This window comes from Athene cunicularia, assembly GCF_003259725.1.
Source record: "Athene cunicularia isolate RWA chromosome 1 unlocalized genomic scaffold, athCun1 chr1_part1, whole genome shotgun sequence".
Classification (NCBI taxonomy): Eukaryota; Metazoa; Chordata; class Aves; order Strigiformes; family Strigidae; genus Athene; species Athene cunicularia.
This window is the reverse complement of record NW_020799091.1, coordinates 68,022,150-68,042,702: the sequence shown is the minus strand read 5'-3', so window position 1 is coordinate 68,042,702 and position 20,553 is coordinate 68,022,150. Positions and strand designations below refer to the sequence as shown.

The window sequence follows — 20,553 nt, the reverse complement described above, 5'->3', positions numbered from 1 at the left end:
GTCCGCCGCCGCCCCCCCCTCGGGCAGCGGCCAGGACACCGAGCTGACCACCACGTACCCCCCCGCGCCCCCCCAAGCCTACTCCCAGATATTTGCAGCAGTCGGCGGGGCGTTCATTTCGTCGTCCCCCCCGGTGACACCCGTGGGACAGCCACCCTCAGGCCGTGGACCCCGCTTCGCCCCGGCCACGCAGGACAGACCACGGGGCTCGCTGCGGGGTTACCCGGCGTGTCAGGCTGCTGGACCCTCTCCGTCAGGTGTGAGGCCGGGCAGGTATTTAATGAAATAATTCCTGTACTTCATGTGCAAACCCACGCACGTGAAACCGTCCAGGCAGAGGCGGTGCCATCTCCCCGGTTATTAGAAAAAAGAGAACCCACGGGGGAACGCGCCCACGTGAATGCTCCCGTTTGGACGCTGGGGTCAGGCAGCAGTAAGACCCCGAGTGCCAGAGGGCGGACATCATTAGTTCAGTGCTCGTGCGGTTCGATTTCACATGTTAGTAGGTGGAGCTGCCATTAAATTATATGTTTTCCGGGCAAGGTTTTAATTCGGCAAAGATTTGAATGTATGAGTTTTTATCAACGGCCCTATTTAGTAAAGGAGCTTTTGCATCCTGCTCCTTTTCTGTTCTTGGCAGTAGAGCCCTTCAGTATGGCCATGCAAACTTATAATTCTTTAAAATACATGCTTGTAAACTTTCATTGCATTCATGCACACTGTTTAAGGAGTACCGGTTCAATAGGAGACAGGGAGGAATGCATCTCACGGGAGCCTTTACCTTTCACAAGGTTCTCAGATACATCGAATAGACCTTACCTTTCCACCACTGTGAAGAACTTCAGCTTAATTGCTCCATGAGAATATGCTGCCTAACTAATCTAGAATATAAACTTTTCTAAATAAAAGAGGAGTGGAAAATATTGAGTATTTTTAGGTTATATTTTTTCTAGACACCCTGTTTTGGTTTTTGTCTTCACCGTAAAAACCTGAAATATAGTGAAAATGGGTATAATGGGCCTTAAGCCCCAAATGCATTTTTCCGACTTGTGAAGATACTTCCCCCAGAGTGTGTGATTTCACTACCAAGCTCTTAATCGTATCAGCAAAATTGAATACATGACTGCCTTTTCCTTTAGCACATGGCCCTGTTTACATCTGCTGTAATACCACCCTTTTGAATATTGATTCCCTCTTAAGTGCTTGAGTTGAGACAGAATAATGTAGATGCAGTGGAAATTAAATGTAGATTTCCAAAACGAAATGAGTAAAAACTTGCTAAGCTCCTGACAAGTGCTTTTTTCTAGTTCAGGAAATGGCTGTTCTTAAAATAACGAAGCAGTTGTCCTTCTTGAAATAACAACCAGGCCCAGTCAACTCCCTGCGGACGCGCTCTTCAAAATATTTAAAAATGTAATTTCCCTGGCATTTCAAGGAAATTCCTCATGCAATCTCATGCATGCGAGATACAAATTTCATATTCTGTATTTACTATTTCATACAAATTTATTCCAAGCTTTCTCTTTGTAAGAGTCTTTGCTTGTACTTTGCTTATAGAACAAATTCAAACAACCTGGTTTCTGCCATAAACAAATCGATAACATTATATACAACCTATTTTATTTCAGTTAATAGAATTATATGTGAGATATTGACTCTTGTATCCTGCATAAATAGGAAACAAAGCAGGAATTTCTCAAGACATAGGATCAGTGCCAAGTTCTATATGCAATAAATATAAATTTTAAATTACGCACGGTAGACACAAAGCAGCACTGACACAGAGTCATTCATCTGTTCTGTAGCTTCCAGATAAATTTACCACAATGACTTCAGTCAGGCCTTCAGCTTTACTGACAGCAAAAAATACAAGAAATAGATAAAAGCAAACCACAAGTATTTCACCTTTTTCTTCTGAAGATTTATTCAAATAAAGTCAAACAGCCAAATCATGTGACAACTTAACTGCATTGCTAGCACAGTTTTGCATTTAGTATTTCCAGAAAAAGATCTTAAATTTAAGAGAATGAGAATTTCTTAAAGTTGTATCTAAAAGTAAGAATATCTGGCATAAAGAATTTTCATGTCAGGGTGTTTTTCTCTGAGAGTTGCTGTTTGTTCATCAGAGGCAAAAAAGTGTCTGTCCATCTTTTTGAGTAGAGGAGAGCTTCCCTTCCAACTTGAAGATCCAGCTGAGTAAAGTTTTAGAAATTCTCTCTTTCAGTATGGCCTGGATGAGCTCAAAATTAGAAAAGAAACATGGAAATGTTTTGATTTTAGGAACTGTAAATTATTTGTTTCTCCCTTCATTGAATAGAAAAGTTTTTGTTCTTTCCTGCTGAACCCAAGGTATTTCACATATACGCAACCTTAACCCAGCAAGAGGAGATACACGTTGGGTTTCCTCATAGGGTGGCAAAGGTGTGATAAGAAGCCACATCCACATTTTAATACGTCATTCACGTTTTATATGTCTGCTATAAGCCCTTCTGTTCTTTTTCAAAACAAATAGTCTCAGCCTGTCTCTCCCCCTCATGGGGGCTGCTTTTTCATGCTGAAATCCTGGCTTTCTTAAAATCAGCAGAAGTTTTGCAACTGAATTTAAGCAGGATCAATATTTTGCTCTCATTTTTTGATCATTTCAGTTAATGATTTCACTTGAACTCTGTATCCGGGATTATACAGACGACTCAAATGAACACTTATTGTTCCTTTAAGTGAAGTAGTTAATTATGTCCTTATTTTTTCTCCCCTTTTAATAAATCAAAGCATTTGATTTGCTTTCTGCCAACAGAGCTACAAACAGTGTAACCTCCGTCTCTTCGTGCCCTGATTTGCAGTATATTGTACGTTATGAAGGTGTGGAATTGGATTAAAAGCTACAGCATGGTGTTCTGCAGATAAATCCACTGCAGGTGTGCAGTTTAATAGGATTTTAATTTGGTAACAAGTGAACAAAGAGAGGAAGCCTAGAATAGGATTTTCTAGATGAAAAAATGCTATGCGTGCTGAGAGAAAGCAACTGCAAGCTCCATGATAAAGAATAAAGATCAGGCTGGTGCTCTCTGAGCTGCAGTTTGATAGATTACGGCTCACTCAGAGCATCTTCGTTACTGCCACCAGCTTCAACAATTCTTAATTCATACTATGTGCGTTCGGCTATACAGCATTTCACCTGCCACACTCCCCATTAAGCCAGTGTTCAAATCCTGTGTTGTCTCACTCCCCGCCCTCTACATTTTTTCATATAAAAATAATGTTTTCCTCGAGAGATATCACCAACTTGGAATGTATTCTGTTTTCATTCAAGGTTATTAACAATTATTTTCATGCTTCAAATTCTATAAAAAAATGGATTCAGAAATGTGCTGCACTGTTCAAAATAAATGGAAAAACATGGTCTCTCTGCTGAGGAGTGTAATTTATATTCAGCATGAACTAGGAATGGAGGACCAAAAACAGATGGGGAAGGAAGAGGGAGAATGAAGGTGACAACTAAAAGATCATAAAGGGATCTGCTAAGCCACAGACACATATTGATGCTGCTGATATCAGGGCAAGGTTGGGAGATTCTTTTCTGATTTCTGTTACCAGTCCTCCCTCTCTTTTTTCCAGGGTTTCATAGCAAAACTGAGTTTTTAGCACTAATTTCAATGAGATGAGGGTGGAGGTGCGATGAACAGATTTTTTTCCCAAGCATAACAGGCTGTAGAGAAGGCACAGAAATGCCTTGTGGGACAAGATGAAAAAGATACGGAGGTTGGTGTTGTTGGCAGAGGATGGAGTGGAGGATGGGAGCTGACGAAAGACACTGGGTCGCAGAGAGCTGTAGAGGCTGCATGAGGTAAGGGAGTTAAAAGGAAAAATTGTGAAATATACCCGTGATGCACAGAGCAATATGTCAGTGAGCAGAAATACAGTCCAGAAAACAGCAGTGTGCTGGTGCATGCCACTAAGGCTGCTGAGGTTTTAGATACCCCGCAGAATGGGCTGTGGCCGAAGGGGGATTAGTCAGGAGCAGGACAGATGGTTGCTTGGGAGCATGATGAAGATTTTTGGTGATCAGAAGTCACAGAAAACAAATCCTCATGCAATGGGAATCTGTTCAGAGGATCTACAGAGATGGTGATATAAAGTGGTGGGTGATGTAGATGCTTTTGACAGCTGTGTTTTTCAGCAACCTGTGGAATTAGTATTGACACTCAAGAAGAAGCCTGCAGTGGTTGAGGTGGGAGCTACCACCCGTTTGAAGGACAGAAGTAGGCAGAAGTGCTCACTTACTGTGTTACAGCTCCTGAAACCCTTTTGAGCTGCAGGTTCGGTTTTCAGCTCCCTAACAAACTGCAAACACTTGAACCACAGCATCAGCAGGCTCTTACTAGAATCTCTTTTTCATCCCACCATTATCAGCATTTTGCGTGTGGACTGGCAGAATCCATCATCTGTTGGGATCTTTAATCTCTAAACTCGTTCTACACTCTCCCAATCCTTCACTATCTCCTTCCCTCCTCCATACCTTCTCTCAAGTCGTCATACTCTCTATTTCATGTTTTATACCCTTTCTTCCTGACACCCCTCGTCCCTCGCTCTAATCAGCCTTACTCTGTTCTTGAGACCATGTACAAAATATGCAAAACTGACAGACATATTTATAGGCACTTCACTTACACAGGCAAAACCTGGGTCAAACCCTTGTCTGCTGACACCACATAGCAATGGGCATAGTGGGCCATGCAAAAGCCCATATGGGCAGCATAGTGAAAACATACGAAACAAGGCAGATAGTAAGGTTTCTACTGGTTTATCTCCTAATTTCTAACCATCAGTGGTTTAGAGATTCCTTGCTTGTAGCCTGCACCTAGCAATGTTTGGGTTTTGACATTAAGGTGGTGTGTCAGGATGGGTCATTATATTACATTTAAAAAATAACAAAAACTGTCAAACATGCCCATCACATGTATAAATCATTCTTGCTTTGTCACCTTTGCACCTTCTTTCTCCTCTCCAATCTTCATTGCTGAGCTAGCTTTAGCATATTCTATATTTAAAAAACAAGGGTCCACTGAGGGTCTTTATAACTAATACAGATGTTTTTAAAACAATCCATTTCCAGCCTGGTCCTAGATTATGGAAGCTGAATACATCTGGGGAGTAAAATAACTATAGCAGGATAGCAACAAAATTGCAATTTTCTTCATGAGTTTTGGTGTATTAACGTTTGTCCACTGTTTGCTGGAAAACAGAGTGTTCTCTGAGATTTAAGACGAGTACTGTTACTGCATGGAAGAGAAATCTGAAAACAGGTGAATGTCTAATTCATCACTTGTACTGAGCACAGAGACTTGATCCATGTTCCCATATGTCCTTATATTTAGCCTTGTATCCTAGAAAGACTTAGTCTATCTTGTTCTACCTGTATATCATCCCTTATGCTGGGACTGACTGCAAGAAAGTCTGGTGGAGCAGAAAGGTCTCAAAGATTTCATACTTCTGCATGTTTTGATAAAACTGACAGGTAGGTGGAAGAAAGAGAGCCTCTCGGTACTTCCAACAGCGAGAAAAGACCACACCATGCGTTCTCTCTTCCAATCAATAAATACATGCAGCCTGTTTGTCAGCCCACAAGGTGCTCCCAGCCCACCAGAACAGTGCTGCTCTTGCTGAGACAATGCTTGTGGAATTTGAAGGACTGCCAAATGTCTGCTGGAAACCTAAGGAAAGAACCAGGGAACTGCGGTGATGGGGAGATGGGTGGTTTGGAGATTACAACCCCTTGATAGGATCATGGGTTGGGAGCGGGATGTGGAGGATGCTTTGTGGCTTAAGGTTTCAGTGACATTGGACATGGCTCCATGTAAACCTAGATTTCATTATTTGTACTTTACTCATAAAACCCCCCAAACAACCACACCCCTCCCAATTCCTCCCAATTTACCTAATTAATAACTGTGTTTTTTTAATTTTATTTAAAGTTAATGTGTATTTTGCCATGCTGCCTGTGGCTGTGTCCACAACTCAGAATGCTGGAAAAGCATTACTTAATCTGAATTTCTTAATAAGAATTACTTACTCTGGCTCTGCATCAAAGCTGGAAGAGCTGTCTGTGGAGCACTGGCTTGAGGTTGCTCCTCTGCAATATAGACCCAGAGTTGGCTGGGCTCATAAACCCTTGGAACAGGGAACTCATTTTGCTTTGTGACCCAGAAACTTTCATCTTCCTCCTCTATATAGGACAGGAAAACGTGACCCACAAAATCTATGAGTAGCGAATTTAACAAATGCCAGAATCCTAGGTTTAAAGAAAAACAAACATAATTTCAACAACCTCTTGATTTGCTTATCTTTATGATGTGTTCTTTTTTGAAGGGCTTCATTATAGTAATGGGCTAGACAAAGTAGCAGACTGGCATTCATCAAATAGTACTTACAAATTACGTACTTCCAAGTATCACAGCAAAACAGGCACTAACCGCAGATTTTAAATATAATCCCTTAATCCCTTCTCCCCTTGGACAGATAAATCATTCCACCTTTTCCCAAGCAAACCTTCCTACAGATGTCTGTATGTCCTGTATCTATGACATTAAATGGCGTACCTTGCACTTGGGGCATAACTGCTAAAAGCCAAGAGAGACTTGTTGAGGCCATTGACTTTTGACTAATATCTTGGTTGAATGCCCTTACAGTAAAGAGGTCTTCCATGCCATAAATCTGCATAGGAATTCATCAAGCAATTCGTCACCTCTGCATCCCCCCAAAATGTTTACATGGACATCAGCAAGGAGATGCCACAATTTATATGGACAACCAAGGTTTACAGAGCTTTAAAAATGAAAAATACTGCCTCTTTTGATGTTACATGTGTCTGAGAAGCTGTTGCTTCTGCTGTTTGTCCTTTTGCACATCTTTAAATGATAGCAAAGTTAAGTGGAATTAGTTGTTTATCTGCTGGAAAAGGGAAGGGACTTTTATACTTGGAGTTCAAACTATACAGACCTGACACTAGTAGTCCATGAGTGCTTGTAACAGTCTTACAGGTGTTTTCAATATATTCAATAACAGTAGGCTTGAAACAAAAGCTACTGCTCTAGTTGTCCCTTGGGATAATACAGAGGGACACAGTTTTGAAGAGGGAGTAAATTGAATCAGCTTATTTGCAAAAGAGGAATGCACAGGTCACTCTGCAGCCAGCATGGCTCAGCAGTACATCCTTGAATGCCTCATAAGGGAGACTGGTGAGGAAATGGTGTACCGGCTGACATGAGGCTGTGATGGAGGTACATAGTAGTACATTTGATGGAGAGGGGGTGGAGCTGAAAGAGCTGCAGAGGTCGCATTAGCCCAGACTGCTGTAGCACACTTGCCCCTTGCTGCCTTACAGTGAGGGTAACTGCGTGGTTCCTCTGGTCACACTTGGGCATCACCCATGTGGAGGCTGGTCTGGAAGAGGGTAAAAGTCAATCCTAAATTTAGAGGTGTGAGTATGCCAGTATATTATGTGTGCCAGATGTGCCAAGCTCCAAGGAAAAAGCCCCAGACTGAACTAAGTTTGGTTTCAGTTACTATTATGTATTTTGGGGGGAGGCAGACTGCATTAACATGACACTCACACATTTCCCTAAGTAAGCGTGTTTCCTCAATGTGGATGTTAAATATTTCAACTTGCAGGATGCCCTCCATTCCTGGAAGAAATGCTGAGATTTAAGAAATTTCTGAAAGTGATGACCCTGAGTACAGAACTTCTATACCAGCTGGCTTGTTAACATAATGGTTTCCGCCCTGTCCACTAAAACCTGAAATCCTACCAGAATAGAAACATGGGAAAGAAGGGACATTAACAGGTCATGTAGCCCAGAATCTTAAAGAACCAAGAGTATTAAGAAAGAAGATAATAATGATCAAATTAATTGGAGCATCATAGAGAAAGGTTTATTTTTTAACTCTCGCATATGTGAGAATTCAATCTTAGTGTTACTGAAGTATAGTAGGAAGACTGTCATAAGTGGGAAGAAAATATAATTTATAACTAGTTCAAGGAAGGCTTGGTAGAGGAAGGGATGGTCTCCATCAGTTGTGTCCCCCCCAACCACTGACAACTGCAGAACAGGGAGGCAATTCATTAAACTCTTCTTGTGGTGGAAAGAGGGAAGAGGATTTCATCATTGTAGGGAATTTCAATAAACATTATGCTTCCAGTGTTGTTCTTGGAATTCATTCCTAATTTCCTCATTGCTCAAAATATTGCATGTAATGTTGGAGAGTTTTGTGCAGAACTCCTCTGGAGAGAGAGAATGGAATGATTATTTTATTATTGTTGTAGTGCAGCAGCTGATGGACAGGGGACCTTACTGTACTATGTTCCCCACAGATGCAGAACAAAACTGATCCTGCTGCAGAGAGTTTGAAATCTAAATATAAAGCAAAAGGTAGCAGCTAGATCCAGAAAAGGGGTATGCACATACATACACAAACACTGACATTAAGCAGGGGAAGAATACTGAAGAATACAAAAGGCAACAACCTTAACATATCCCTTTGTTATGTCTTTGTAGGAAACAAATGAAAGTACAGTTTTGAAGGGGAATTTCAAAGAAGACAATGAGGTTTTCACTGGGTATTTGTGTGAAGCCCCATCCAACAGAAGAAAAAATATGAAGGTGCTCCTTTGAAAATCTAAAAAGCGGTTCATGCAGGTTGGGATCAGATGCTACTGACAGGAGATGGTGCATTTCTGCAGATTGAATAATAGAGAGCAAGCCTCTGAAAGGTCTTACAAATGAAGAGAAAGGCAGGGAGGGTTGATGCAATACAGAAATGGAAGAGACTGAACTGATTCAGGATGTGGTTTTACCACTTCAAGCCACTTTGAGTGAATGTGACTGCACAGTCCCTTCGCTTCTCTTGGCTTGCACTGGTGTGGGATGGATTTGATGCTTGACAGCTCAGAGCCCTAAAACAGACAGAAAACTTAACTCAGCTAAAGGAGTGACTTTTTCAGTCAGCTGAACACCTTAAACAGTCTTGCTGCTGGCTAGGCAGACACTTGTGTCGGTGTAAGGTATAAGGAAAAGGATCATATAGCTGTTGTCAGGGGAAGTAATTGACTTTAAGGCAAGAATTATCACAGTGGCTCTGCTCTGGCTGTGTTATACAAAAAGAACCTGAAGGACTGAGAGCTATCACTTGAGAGATCTGGAGTTTTTATAGTTTGGGATGTTAGCAGCCCCAGCTCCCCATCACACTGTTTTGCTGGGGTGTGCAGCTCTTGAAGGGAGGGAGAGCAGAGGCTCACACCTCAGGCTGCTGTTCCCCATATTTCCACTGGCAAATGATGGCTTCTGCCGAAAGAGGGAGTCCTGCCCTTCCCGCCATCTCCGGCTGCATGCTCCTATTTTCCTCCGTTATGCTCACCCTAGAGTTTGGATCAAAAAACAATGCTGAAAACTAATCGTTTGGTTTCCCTGACCTGGCTAGCCACATCACCAGGTGAATGGTGCTGCCTGATGCAAGGAAGGGAGTAGGAAGAAGTGATGCCCCCATTGACTGTAGCCTGAATTTATGTCAGTTAAAATGATCTGGTGCCTCTGCCATCTCAGGGTTGAAAGGGTAGTGTCGGACAAGAGTCACAAAGATCCCACTCACCAAAACCGTCTGCACCGTTGAGGGTCATAGCCTTGCTTACTGCACTCAATAAGAAGTTCCATCTCAACTGGAAATCTGAAGCCAGTTTTCTAAACTCCTCTTTATTCCTGCTTGGCTGCAGATAGAGAAAAAAATTCTTTATAAAAAAGTTGGTTAAAATAATTCCTTATTGTGTGGCAGAGTATTTCCCCATACAAACTGCAAACAAAGATGGAACAAGAAGGTTTTTTGTTAGAATCCTAAAATAACTTAAGTTGAAAGGGATCTTTGGACACTGTCTAATCCAACCTCTTGCTCAAAGCATGACCATCTTAGTTCAGGCCTTGTCCAGCCTCCAAGATGGAGATTCCACACCCTTTCTGGGTAAATTACCTCATGGTAATTTTTTTTCTTTTTATCTTTTGGAAATTTTCTTTGCTGCAACTTGTGTCTGTTGACTTATACCCTATAACTGTGAACCCTACAGAAAAAGGCCCACTCCATCTTCTCTATGCTATCCCATGAGGTAGGTGAGGGTTCTATGAGATGAAGGCATCACAGAACCTCAAAGTGCTATTCTTAATTAAAAAAAAAAAAAAAATCAAACCAAAGAGGTACAGTTTACTCTGCTTCTTCAGAAAGGGAAAAGAACCCCACTTTACCACCATCCAGACTCAAGTTAATTGGTCTGGCAACCAACTGAATGCAGTGGTACCATCAAGCTATTGCTAATTCTGAATCAGTGATGAAACAGGGGTGGTAGAGTTTGTAACCTATGGAAAGGTGCACATGCAAGGATGATCATACTTGAACCTTTCACAAGAGCTAGAGACACTGTACTAGAAATTATCACGCTCCTACCACCTGCTAAAAGTCAAAAGTTTCTTGAATCAACAGTTTCGGGAATCATGAAGTGTTCTCTTCATTTTTACTAACATTTTTCTTCTGAATTTTGGGTTACTAGGGACTGTTATAATATGTGTCTATGAAATGAGACCAGATACTGAAACTGCCCAAGTAGATATATGCACAGAAATAATGCGCAGAAATATGCTTGTAGTTTGTTTGCACAGATGGAATTTTTGTATTCCAATTAATTCCCCCTTTTTCTAATGCAAATCTGCAGTCTGGTCAGGTTGCTAGTGTACAGTGTAGTTCCTGCAGATTAGTGACAGTCAGCATGTAGCAGGATAACTGATGGGATCTCTCCTTCTTTTCTGAAATTATTAAATTAATTTTATACCTGAATGACAAAACCCTGAAGATTTGAAGACACACAGTCCAGGAGAACCCGAATATCTATGTCAGGTCTCAGCAAACATGTTAAGTCGTACAAACCTATGAAATACAGAAGAAAAATCATTACTTGAAGTGATTGGCTTGCTTTTCGGTTTGTTGATGCAGTTTTAGCTTTTTTTGTTTTTCTTCTGTCTTTAGCTCAAAATATTAAGACATCTGTCTATAGCATTTTGATTAATATACTATTCCTTTAGTGAGGAATAGTACCCTACTTTGAAATCAGTCAGAATTCACGTTTATGTCCATTTCCACCATATCTGCACCGATCTAGTCATCATGGCAAAGGTGTCAAGAATAAACACTTCCAATGTGAAAGCTGGAATTTGGTTAGCAATACCAACTTATTTATCTGAGATTTTATGTGTTGAGAAGAAAAAATCTTGGTTTATCTGTTGAGGGGGAGAAAACCATTTTAAAACAATAACAGAAAATGCAGAATATTCTGTACACCAACAGAATTATAGGTAATATTGCCACATATCAGTGAAGCTGTTCCCCCCAAACACTGGAACCCACCAGTGCCAAAAGGTGCCATAGTGATGTACCTTTTATACACCCTTCTAACTGAGACATATTCCTTCAAGAAGGCATATGGATTGGCTCTGTGAAACCTTGCTTATTATAAATAACAGTTTGGAAGAGCACTGAAAACAGAGAATGCAATAAGTCCACCATGGAAAAAACTAAGATCATCATTAATAATAATGAGTAAATGTAATGAAAGCGTTCTGTGCAGTGGTTTTGATTTTATGATGTATATAAATATTTAAATGGTTCTCCTGATTGTTCTGTGAAGAAGGCAAATTATTATTCCTACTGAAAGGAGTCATGGAAAGGCTGTGGCACATCCCTTGTCAGTGAGCAAGTCAGGGGTGGGCCAAGAACAAAGAACTGAGGTTTCCCCCCATCAGTTCCATGCACAGCCTAGTCCAACTTGCCTGTCTCTTGTTAATAATTTAAATGGCAGCCCATTAATCTAAGAATTAACTTGCCATCACATTCCCATCCCTTTTTATTAAGTTGGCAAATGCATTATCTCATGGCTGCATACAAACTGTGTATTTACAGCAGCACATCGATCCCACAGGCTGTAATACAGCAAAAGGACATGAAAGCTGAAAGGCCAATAGTCCTCATCCAGTTCAGCATAAAATATTTTAAAATCTGACCACAAGAAATTATTTTGTGTACTTTGATTAATAACAGAGGAAAATTGAGAAATGCAATTCTTGGAAACTTCGTTTTTGTCAAAGAAAAAGGTAAAAAATTAATATCCCTGTTTGTCAGCCTTCTGGAAGATACATCATTTAGTAACACAATCCCCCCTCCTGCTGCCATAGAAAGCTTTAAGAGAGAGTCAAAACGGAAAGCCTTTCATTCCTAACCTTTAAAGTTAAAAGAATAGTATTACATGCTCCATTCTCAATTTAATTGGCTCTTTTCCAGTACTTCGGGTTACGGCAAGTCTGTATTTCCCATTAGGGCAGATGCCATGAATAAACACAGGGAAATGCTGGAGCTTTAACAATGGCAAGCAAGGGCTTAAGTGGATAGACTGAAAATATAGAAAAAAAATATTACATTTGAGTTCTATGTCATACTGCAGCTCCTCTGGATTCCTAAGACTTGTTTGAAAGAAGTTTCCAGACACATCCAGATATCCCTGATCAATGGCAGAATGCAGTTCTGATCGCAGAACAGTGACATTGCTGTTGCTGTTCAAGACTGCTCTCACTGTCTATAGATAATAAGAAAACAGTTAAAGCCTTTCATTTTCTTTCTCATTAAAGAAAACAGTTAAAGCCTTTCATTTTCTCAACCCCTTAACTTGGTCAAAAAGCTTTCCTTATTCAGTACTAGACTTTATGTGATCAGTCTCCAAATTGGGGAAAAAAATAAGGGAGATGAATCTTAAGTTGTCTTCAAGAGTTTTTTGTTCTGGGAGATATTATTTTCAATGACACTCTGTGTTGCTGTCTGTGATCTAGCAGACAAGGCTAACATGCTTGAAGTATCTGGGCAACTGCCTGGGCAATTGGTTTTGCCTGCAGTTATTATAGCTGGATCAAATAACGGTATTTTGTCTAAAACATGGAATGGTGTATCAGGGCTCACTTTTCCTCGATGTTACCTGTCCTTAGTACATGTTTCAATTAAATTCAAAGGCAAGTTTTGTCAAGGAAAAATAACATTAGAAATACGGTATTAGTTAAAATAATCTTAGTTGGGATTTTATCCCATTTGTCTGCTTGTGAATTGTTCATGAACAAATCTGGCTTCATATTTGTCCCCAGAAGTATTACACACATAGATATTGCAAACAATTTTCAGCTTAACATTTGATCCTCATCTCTTCACTTTTTTTTTCTTTTTCATTAATTGCTATTATCACACAATATTCCTTCAGATTCTTGATGAAATTAAGAAAACAGTGAAGGAATTTAAACCTGAATCCATTAAAATTTGTTAGTCCATACATTTAGTCTCTCACTTCCATACAGAAATCAGTAAGATCCTAAAGTCTTTATTGAATTTTAGGCTTTTCTATGAATAATCCATGTCCAGCTGGGCCTTCCAGAGGAAAAATATTTTTTGTAAACTTCAGAAAAACTTCTGGATTCATAAACAAATCCCGTTCTTCAGGTGCTTATCATGACCCCACAAGCAGCAGTGAATATGGCTGCCCGTTTGTTTGCAAACATAATACAGCCATTTTTCTTTTTCATTATTCTGCTAGCTTTACTGAAATACCAGAAGCACTCTGATTCTTACTCGGTTTTACTTGGAGTTTGCAGTGTCAGAAGAAGAGCTGCTGCTTCCAACATGAACACCTGACCTGAATGCTGGGAACTACCAGGGGCAGCACCTTCAGTACACTGCTAGCGCCTGACTCCATGCCCCAGTAGGTTACACTGGTCCCTTTAGCCATTGCACTTCACCATACTAAATATAATTCTCTCAATGACTGAGAGCTAGCTCTGACAACACTTAAATACAGCTTACCAGAGGCAGGAATCAGCCCCAGGAAATAACAAGCATCATTTCTCGCAGGGAATTTGCACCTTTTTATGCTCTAATTACTTCTGCATGTCCAGGTAGTAGCAGCTGTCAGCCTGCTTTATCTACACATGATGGGAAAGTTACTTTTTTTTCTTTTGAATGTTGACCCTGCCAAAATTGTTCCCATTTTCTCACCAAGTGGCTGAATTATTGCAAAGTACTGTACAAGGGACAGTGTGGTTACACCATTCAGAGGCTGCAACTGCACAGCTCCTCTGTAGTACTTCTCATTAGGAGCACTCTCACCTGCTTTGACCATCATTCTCTAGTTGAAATTCCAGGTGCATTTTAGACAGAGAAAACTAATAAGGATGATTAGAAATATCAAATGACTCCTATGTGAGAAGATGAGATAAACTTTAGCTTTGAACAGAAATAACTGAGGAAGGATCTGATGGAGGTTTGCAGGAAGTATTGCAGGAAGAAGGGTAGAAATTTTAAAATAATAGAAGAAAGTATTTTTTCACACAACAAATCATCAGACTTGGAACTCACTACCCCAAGATGTTGTGGATGCCAAAATCAAGCTATTAAATACCAAGATGTGGATATAACCTTCATCTCAGGTTGCTGGAAGCCAGAAGAGTACAATGGAGGAAGACTGAGGCGTCAGTTACTCTACTTATACCCACTTCACATGAGCATCTGATGAGAGCCACCAGAGCAAACGGGATATGAGTCTACACAAGCCTAGGATCATGTCAGACTGACCAAAACACTTAGCTGTCCTTTCGGAGGGACATCCACCTCCCCTCGAAGCATCTGCATGTTTCTCACATGCTGAAAATTGTAAACGCCTGTGGTTAAACATCTTCCGGTGTTCACTGAACAGGAGGATGCATTTACAGGAGAATGTTTATCTGGTATTTGTTTCCTATCCTGTTTTGCTGGAGCCCAGTATCCATGGCTTTGGCAAAATCTCTTGTAGAAGTTGTAATAGAGCCTGTGTGACTGGTGAAAGACTATGGGGATACTCATTTATGGGACTTACGTAATTTCACTTATCGAAACCATTGTTTTTAAATTGCCAGTGGGACTAATCATCACGTATACTGGAACTCCTTTGCCCTTCCCTTGTATTTTAAGGAGACTCTAGAGAAGGTGCAAACATCATTTACATCTGAGAACAGGGCCAAGAGCTCATTAGCATGAACAAGAACAAGGCTTATAATGTGCTCAGCTGTAAGCACAGATCTGACCCTGACTCTCAGGTCTGCTAGGTTCACTTTGTGCTGGTTAAACAGTGTAAAGGGGATGTAAAGCAGCCAGAGGCCACTGCTAGAGAATTCCCCCCAACTAGGCTGCAATTCTCTTGCCCTAAATCTTGAGGGTGTAAATTCAGCGTTGACTCTCTGCAGCTTTTCTGCACATTAGGAATAGGCAGGGAAGACTCAAAAAGCTACAACCAGCACTTGACATCATGACTTGAGCAGAGGAGGGTGATGTAAAGTCTGAGTATGTAAGTCAAATGCAAATGACTGGGAGTAGCTGGTATTTGCAGTCTTGCTGGATCACATTCTTCAGTGCATAAGAAGCACTGTTTAGAAGTACATGAAGCTGAGCTTTTAAGGTATTTAGTATCTCCAGGGGCTGCTGCAGTAAATGGGAACTGTAAGTGTGCAACACTTCACAGAAGTCAACTTAGGCATCCTTGTGCATTATGATTTTTATTTTTTAAAACTTTTTTAAAGTGACGTGTGTGTTTTGTATTCTGCTGGTGGTGAAGTTTTCCCATAAATAAAAGATACTGGAGTACTGTGTCCAGCTCTGGGGCTCCCAGCATAAGAAGGATGTAGACCTGCTCGACCGAGTCTAGAGGGCCACAAAGATGATCAGGGAGATGGACCACCTCCCTTATGAGGACAGGCTGAGAGACTTGGGGTTGTTCAGCCTAGAGAAGAGAAGGCTCTGGGGAGACCTTACAGAGGCCTTCCAGTACTTAATGGGGGCCAACAGGAAAGGTGGGTAGGGACTCTATCAGCAAATGCAGTGATAGGACAAGGGATAACAGTTTTAAACTGAAAGAGGGTAGATTTAGATTAGGTATAGGGAGGAAATTCTTTCCTGTGAGGGTGGTGAGGCACTGGCACAGGTTTCCCAGAGCAGCTGTGGCTGCCTCCTCCCTGGCAGTGTTCCAGGCCAGGTTGGACAGGGCTTTGAGCAGCCTGGTCTAGTGGAAGGTGTCCCTGCCCTCAGCAGGGGGGTTGGAACTACATGGTCTTTAAGATCCCTTCCAACTCAAACCATTCTGTGATTCTATGATTTATTAAGGAAGAACATGACACTGCTGTGCAGTCCAAGAAGCCACAGTTCCCTTCCTTCCTCCCCATTATTGTGGGGACACAATGTAGTGATTTAAGCCAGGTGGCATGTTGGGAAAAGTCTTGTATTTGCTGTTTCAAGGAGAGGAGAGACTATACCATCATAAACTACCTTTTCTCTTCTGCTTTCTTCCTTATTTGTGACTTATCTCTTCTGTCATGGCCTGGACCACCTCACAACCCAAGGTTTTGTAAGTATCCAAAGGACACCAATGGAAGAAACACTGCAGAGTGGGTGCAGCCCCTCATAATAATGCAGCACATTGTAAATGTAAATGAAACAATTTACTTTGCAGTGTTCAAAAGGTTAAAAATGCATCTCATGAATACATCTCTGTAGCTGAGAAGAATGATACTGTAGAACAAAAAGCAGCCAGAGATATTGTTAGAGAGATTTTTGTCTCTTTCTTCCCAAGGGAAAAAAGCTAATCTGAGTAATGGCCCTGAGGAGCAAAGTTCAGAGGATGCTACCCTGCAGTGATCTTTCCAACACTGTCTTGCCAGAGGATGGATGAGATTGTGCCAACTGACCCCTGGGATCCATGAAAAAGGTGAGGGTCTTGTGCCCTTAAAGACTTCATGGTCGGCTTCCTGACCCTGCAGTTTCACTGCAGCTAGCATATTAGTGATTTCCCTTGTGCAGGCTGCTGCAGCACTCGTCATAGAGAGTGATCAGGATGTTGCATAAAACCAATTTTAGAATAGCTCCAGCATGTCCTATCTGACTGGCTTTGGCATGGCTGAGCAAGGATACTGGAAAGTGTCATCTGACCCTTCTGGCTACTGTGTTCTCTCTCCATGGGGGACCACTGACCATATCTCAGAGGCTGTCACAGAACCCAGAGGGAGGAAACGGCCCCCTCAGCATACTTACAGTGTGGGAAGAGATGAGTAGGAGGGTGAGCGTGATTTGGACCATGGTCAGTATACAGCTAAGAACACCTGTGCTGCTGCTGTTGTCCTACAGTGGAGCATCTCATAAATAGTCCAAACTGCCTGAGTGAATGAGATGCCCAGGTTTTTTGTTTTACGGATTCCGGAACATACCTTGGCAATGTTACAAAGGTCTGTCTTTCTCCCGAGTCTTTTTATAAACAGTGTAACTTCTGTTAAAGAAGAAGAGGCAGATGTTTCATATCATTAATATTTTACAGTCTAAAAGATGTTAATAAAGACCGATCTTTTAAGTTAGAAAGTAGATCCCTAGGGGAGCTATGGAGGCTAGTGAAGAGCACAGAGGGGGCAACTGAGCCAGCGTTATGGGCTGGGCACCCTTGCCGTTTAAAGCTTGCAAGCAGAAGCTGCCCAGGTCACCACTCTTCCTTCACTGCAAATGTGTTAACCCATAACACACAGGAAAAATCGTTCCAATATTTTTTTTACATTAAATACTTCTTAATCAGGACTTTTATGTGTATGGTTTAAGGTGAATGAAGGCAACGTTAATTCTAAACCTCCTATATTTTGTTCAGAGTGCTTGGATTTACACCTTTATGCATCTATAATTCTGTAGCACTGTTAGTAGTAGTTTGTTTCTTTGGTTCTATCTTCTCCTGTTTATAATGTGTTGTAATTATATCAAGCATGGTCCAAGAATATCCTTTTTAAGAATAAAATAAAAATAACTGATTCTTAGTTACAAGGAAATTTAATATAAAGCAACTTACAAACCTGTAGACAAACAATGGTTTTCAAGTGAAAATTTCTGTTTCCCTGAAGTTTGTACAAACCAGAAAGACCAGGATGTATATACAGAGGGTTGCAGCTGATTAATTACATTTATTTCCATGCACACACGTTAAAAACATATTACTAACTTTGCTCTGTCAAGCATTCAAATGTAAGAAATGCCAGAGCCATAGTTTCTCTATGGGACTATGGCTTTTTTTCCCTTTACACTGTATTGCACTATAGCCGTTAATTAATTTATCTGCATAAAACCACTTGCAAAGTGAAGAGACAGAACAATACCTAAATTTCAGAGGGCAGACTGCATATTATTCAGTCATTTACACAGCCAAAGCGATCATGGTGAGAGACAGATCTTTAAAAAGATTCAAGTACACTTTAATTTATCATGAATTGGGAATAATTTTGTCTTAAATTTGTTCTCACATATTATCTGAGACTATTTATTTTCAACTGTATCCCAACAACTCTATTCCTCATTACTACTGGTTACATCAGCTAAAAGTGTTTTAAAAATGATTTCTGTAAGAGTCTTGTAATACAATCTTCTGTGCAGTTTAAGCAAGGATTATTTTATGAAAATCTCTCTATTACTCACACGTACCTTGAGATTTGGATGTTTGGAGTGGTAACGGAAACTCTTCCAAAGCATTAAGCAGCCAAAGTTCAACATTTTTACTGAACAATCTGATTGAGTTCATGTGTTGCACAGGCACCTCCTCCAGGAAATCATGAAATAGGATGTTCTCTATTTCCTAGAATACAAATTAATGGAGCTGCACATGATTGGTGTACTACAGATATTTACAGCTGAATGAAACAAAATTGTATTGATAGTTTAATTGTAAAGAAGTCTGTCTTTTTCTTCCAATTAAACGATAGCTAAGCTACCTTTATTTAGTAGAAGGAAAAAGATCCTAACAATAAGTGTAGTTTTCTCAATTAATTACTAGACGCTACTTAATGACCTGCTGTAAACAAGAATCAAATTATTTTGATCAGAAAACTGCATAATTCTACATGGGATGTCGCCAAGAAATGCAGTAGTGTTCTCAAAGGAAAAATAACTCTTGTAATTTGGAAAACAGTTAGCAGTCGAAATTTCAGTCACATAACCTCACGCCAGAACCACAGACCACATTTATAACAGCGGACTCCATTAATATTAGGGAGTTTCAAAGGAATATATAGGAGAAAAACAGAAGTTAACTCAAATTCCACTGTCTCCTTTCAAAATCCATACTGTGCTGTCTCAGAAAAAGTCAAAGAACAGATTTGAGGTACGAACAAAAATCCCATTGTACAGCATGCAAGAAACAGCTGGCTCTTCTCCTCAGGTAGAGCTATCAAAAAGGCATAAACACTTAATAACATAATTACAACAAACAAGTGTGCTTACAGTACCTTGTATAGATGCCTATCATAGTGTTTGAACAGCTGGCATACATCTGTCAAGGACATCAGTGCTATTCTTTCAGGCTGCAGAAACCTCCAGAATGACATGATACAGTCTTCCACCTGTTGCGCAAAGTCCTTTATGAATTTTCACTGATTTTATACTTGTGAAACATAATTCAGTACAAGAACACAGATAAGCCCAGAAGCAAAAGAATGACAGTGGAGCTGGGCTCTGCCTGGCCCCATCCTGGCCAGGCTCCAGCGTAAGTGGAAGCATCCTGGGGCAACAAGCTGAAGCTCACAAGGCAGCATAAGAAAGAAGAGAGAAACAAATTGTGCCATGGATATGTGGATATAACGAAAGGTATGTGTCCATGGCCTTGTGTTTTGTTCTGGGCTCAGACCTGCTGATGTGCCTGGAGTGCTCAGGATATGCCTACAAACTCAGATTCTCAGAGCATGTTGTGTTAATTAAGACTTTGCAGACCATTTGACTGAATGCTCATTTATCTATAAATGATCACCTACCTTAGATCAAACCATCAATAAGCTACACAGAAACAACTGTATCCTTAGACTTGTTTGCTGTCATCAGAATGAGTGTTATTAAATCAAAAGCATACCTTATCAAGCTCGCTCTTTCTCACCATATGTAAAATATCTTGACAATGTCTGTAGTAGTCATTGGCAAGCTGTACCTGGAGAAGGTAACCAAAACAAGAGTACAGAAAGATCACGCAGGCAAAGAGCTAACTCACTTGCTGACCATATACTTGAACGTACCATTTCATAGGAGTATTTCATCTCTAGCTCTTGCTCCGAAAGAGAGATTGTGCTGAATTCAGGCCAAGAGTATTGATATTCCTCTTGTTCAATCTTCAGATAAATGACAGATGAAGAACAGTCCAAATTCTTGCTCTCAATGAAGCAGGATTTATTTTGAACAATTTAAAAAAAAATCACAATTATCTTGTCAGTTATGTTAAAGGTATTAAGTACTTTCTTGAAATTGTATAACATGATTTTTTTAATAAGATGTATTTCTTCAGAGAAATGCTTGTCCTTTTTTTTAGAAAGTAGGGGTGGATGAAAGAAACAAGCATGGCTGACTAAATATTTAAATCCTAAACAGTACATGAGTTTCTTTTCAAAACCAGTGAATATT

General features: G+C 40.4%; 1 protein-coding gene across 1 annotated transcript in view; it reads right to left on the bottom strand.

Moving 5' to 3' along the window:
* Positions 1-1,582: 1,582 nt before the first annotated feature.
* Positions 1,583-20,553, bottom strand: part of RFX8 (RFX family member 8, lacking RFX DNA binding domain) — a 51,535-nt gene continuing 32,564 nt past the window's right edge. Inside the window, exons 6-15 of the mRNA XM_026845902.1 lie at positions 20,172-20,300; positions 20,012-20,086; positions 19,395-19,508; positions 18,595-18,745; positions 17,349-17,407; positions 12,502-12,658; positions 10,865-10,959; positions 9,643-9,757; positions 6,071-6,289; positions 1,583-2,239 (exon numbers count right to left, since the gene is read on the bottom strand). Of these exons, the coding sequence (XP_026701703.1) occupies positions 2,205-2,239; positions 6,071-6,289; positions 9,643-9,757; positions 10,865-10,959; positions 12,502-12,658; positions 17,349-17,407; positions 18,595-18,745; positions 19,395-19,508; positions 20,012-20,086; positions 20,172-20,300 (1,149 nt within the window). The 3' untranslated portion in view covers positions 1,583-2,204. The remainder of the gene's footprint in view (positions 2,240-6,070; positions 6,290-9,642; positions 9,758-10,864; positions 10,960-12,501; positions 12,659-17,348; positions 17,408-18,594; positions 18,746-19,394; positions 19,509-20,011; positions 20,087-20,171; positions 20,301-20,553) is intronic.